Raw genomic sequence first — 2,389 nt, 5'->3', positions numbered from 1 at the left:
AGAAGTAAACATTATGATTGAGTTCAATTTCCATAGCCTCTGCAGTTCTCTTTTGTATGTTTCATTGTATGAGAACAAATCTTATTCCATTGCTATTCCAGTTTTGTACACGGTATTATTTGTTTGAGGATGTAGAAGATTATTTATACCCCATGATGATACAGTCCCTTAAATTCTGTGAAATTTTCTTATAAACGTAACAATAGATTACAATGTCTAAAGAAACATTCTAATTGTACCACACCTTTATATGCATGGAGTGCTGAACCTGCAAATCCGAAAACAGCAAGCCAAATGATTCTCCACTCTAAATACAATATCATGATCTCCTCCAACATTACCTGCAGAAAACTCTGAGGATATAAATGGAACTTGCAGTTGACAGGTAGATCAACACCACACTGTAGGCACGTTTAGTACGCAATATTACAACATACTCATGTACTAGACAACATTTTGATATCCTTTTGTATTTAATAATGTCATGACTAATCCAGCATACCCAACCTACCATAACACATTCACACGAGTATCTTACATACCACAGAGATGCAAAATATACAGAATTTACCAGTTAAACCAGGGAATTTGACTTGCTTAGAGTGCCATCTCAGCTTGCAAAGCAGCAAGTTCGTCTTCCTCTGTATGTTTCTGAGGAGCAGGGCGAGTAGGTACTCTGCCTGCTGGGACCTGAACCGGAGCAGCAGGGGCCGTGGTTGTAGGCTGAAGAAGTTGTTCCTCCAACTCTGCACCTTCCAATTCTTCAAGCTCAGCCTCCAATTCGTCCTGTCAGGATGAAAAAAATTTATGATGTTGCTTGCTTACATAACTCGTGTGTATCAATATAGAGAATTTCAATATAAATAGAATTAAAACTTCAAACTAGTCAAATTAGAGAAAAGCAAAGAACCTCATCAAAATCAGTTGCTGCACTAATGGGCGTAGCCAAGGCTTCCTGTATCTGCTTCATATTCTCTGTTTGTTCATTTATCTCGTCCATTGTCTTGTCCACATCATCAATGTTCCTATATATAAGCCATGTTAAAGTTCTATACATGCTGAAAAGATGACACACATCAATTCAAGTATTCAGTCTGATGCATAATTATGGCAAAAGGAAAAACAAATCACAAACAGCGTCTACCAGGTGCTAGATAAAATTTCTTAGAACTCCAGATGTACTACATAGCTACTTACGTTGCTTTCTGCATTGATTTCATCGCAGACGCTCCACTTCTCAAAGCGTCCACTGTTTCAGTAGTTGCTTTGGCACCTTCTAACATTATCATCTACAGAGAGACATTTAAAATAAGCACTCAGAAAGGTTTTTTTAGAAAAAAAGGATATGAATGAAGCACCATGCAATACACATGAACCCAAAATGTTGAATCAACCTGATCATGGACGCGTAGTTGGAAATTTCCAAGCTGCTCAATTTGCTGTTCAAAGAGTCTCTTCCGCTTCAAACACTGTATAGCCGCTGCATCATAAATTTCATTTACATAAGTTTGTTTCACAGGTCAAAGTAGAGCCTTCTAGATATGTTGGTGATGGAGATAGTAATAGACATTATAGAGAATATTTTTCAAATTAGATACTTATTTTAGGAAACGCAGTTAGGGTTTTGTTTAACAGATTTTCTAATACTCTAATAGTTGTTTCCTACCTAAATTAAGTTAGTTTAAACCCCATTGATAAGGTCTCTACATTGTAATACTTATACTTGATTATTGAATAACTCATATTTCTCCCTCTCTTGATTCTCTCCCTTGGTCAGATGATGCTATTGAAAATTATTACACCTTCAATTGTCAACGAAAAAAGACAGCCTCCTTGGATAAGAAGTTGCAATCTACCTCATTTGAGCCAAGTTCCCTTAGACGAGAAGAAATGATGGAGATCCTAATGGCTATATTGTAAGGAATACTTTCCAAATTAGATATTTATTTTAGAAATTGTAATTAGGATTTTAATTAACAAAATTTCTAGTATTTTAATAGTTGTCTACTTCATAAATTAGACTAGTTTAAACCCAAAATAAATACGGTATGTGAATTGTAGTACTTAGACTCGATTATTGAATAAACTCATATTTCTCCTAATTTCTCTTGATTCTCTCCCATTTCTTCTCTCTCCCCCTTTCTGCTCAAATCTCAATCTTCTTCATTGCATCCTGCATCACAGTAGATATATTATAAGGAATATTTTCCAAATTAGATATTTATTTTAGAAAGTTCAATTAGGATTTTAATTAATAAATTTTCTAGTATTTTAATAATTGTTGCCTACCTAAATTACATCAGTTTAAGCCCTCGTTTGGCCACCATTATTTGAGATTTTAATGGTTGGAATAGTCTTTTTTAAGAATGTGATTAAAAAAGAAAAAAAA

General features: G+C 34.6%; 1 protein-coding gene across 1 annotated transcript; it reads right to left on the bottom strand.

Annotated features, from left to right (window-relative positions):
• Positions 1–17: 17 nt before the first annotated feature.
• LOC111385051 (vacuolar protein sorting-associated protein 32 homolog 2-like) lies at positions 18–1,520 on the bottom strand (the record flags this gene model as incomplete). Its single annotated transcript, XM_023009411.1, has 5 exons — positions 18–341; positions 572–786; positions 911–1,025; positions 1,198–1,289; positions 1,395–1,520. Coding segments are annotated over 4 exons (522 nt in total), but the record flags the coding sequence as incomplete, so codon positions are not given.
• Between the last annotated feature and the right edge of the window lie 869 nt (positions 1,521–2,389).

This window comes from Olea europaea, unplaced genomic scaffold (genome assembly GCF_002742605.1).
Source record: "Olea europaea var. sylvestris unplaced genomic scaffold, O_europaea_v1 scaffold3076, whole genome shotgun sequence".
Classification (NCBI taxonomy): Eukaryota; Viridiplantae; Streptophyta; class Magnoliopsida; order Lamiales; family Oleaceae; genus Olea; species Olea europaea.
Note: the sequence above shows the minus strand (reverse complement) of the source record. Positions and strands in the feature narration are given on the sequence as shown.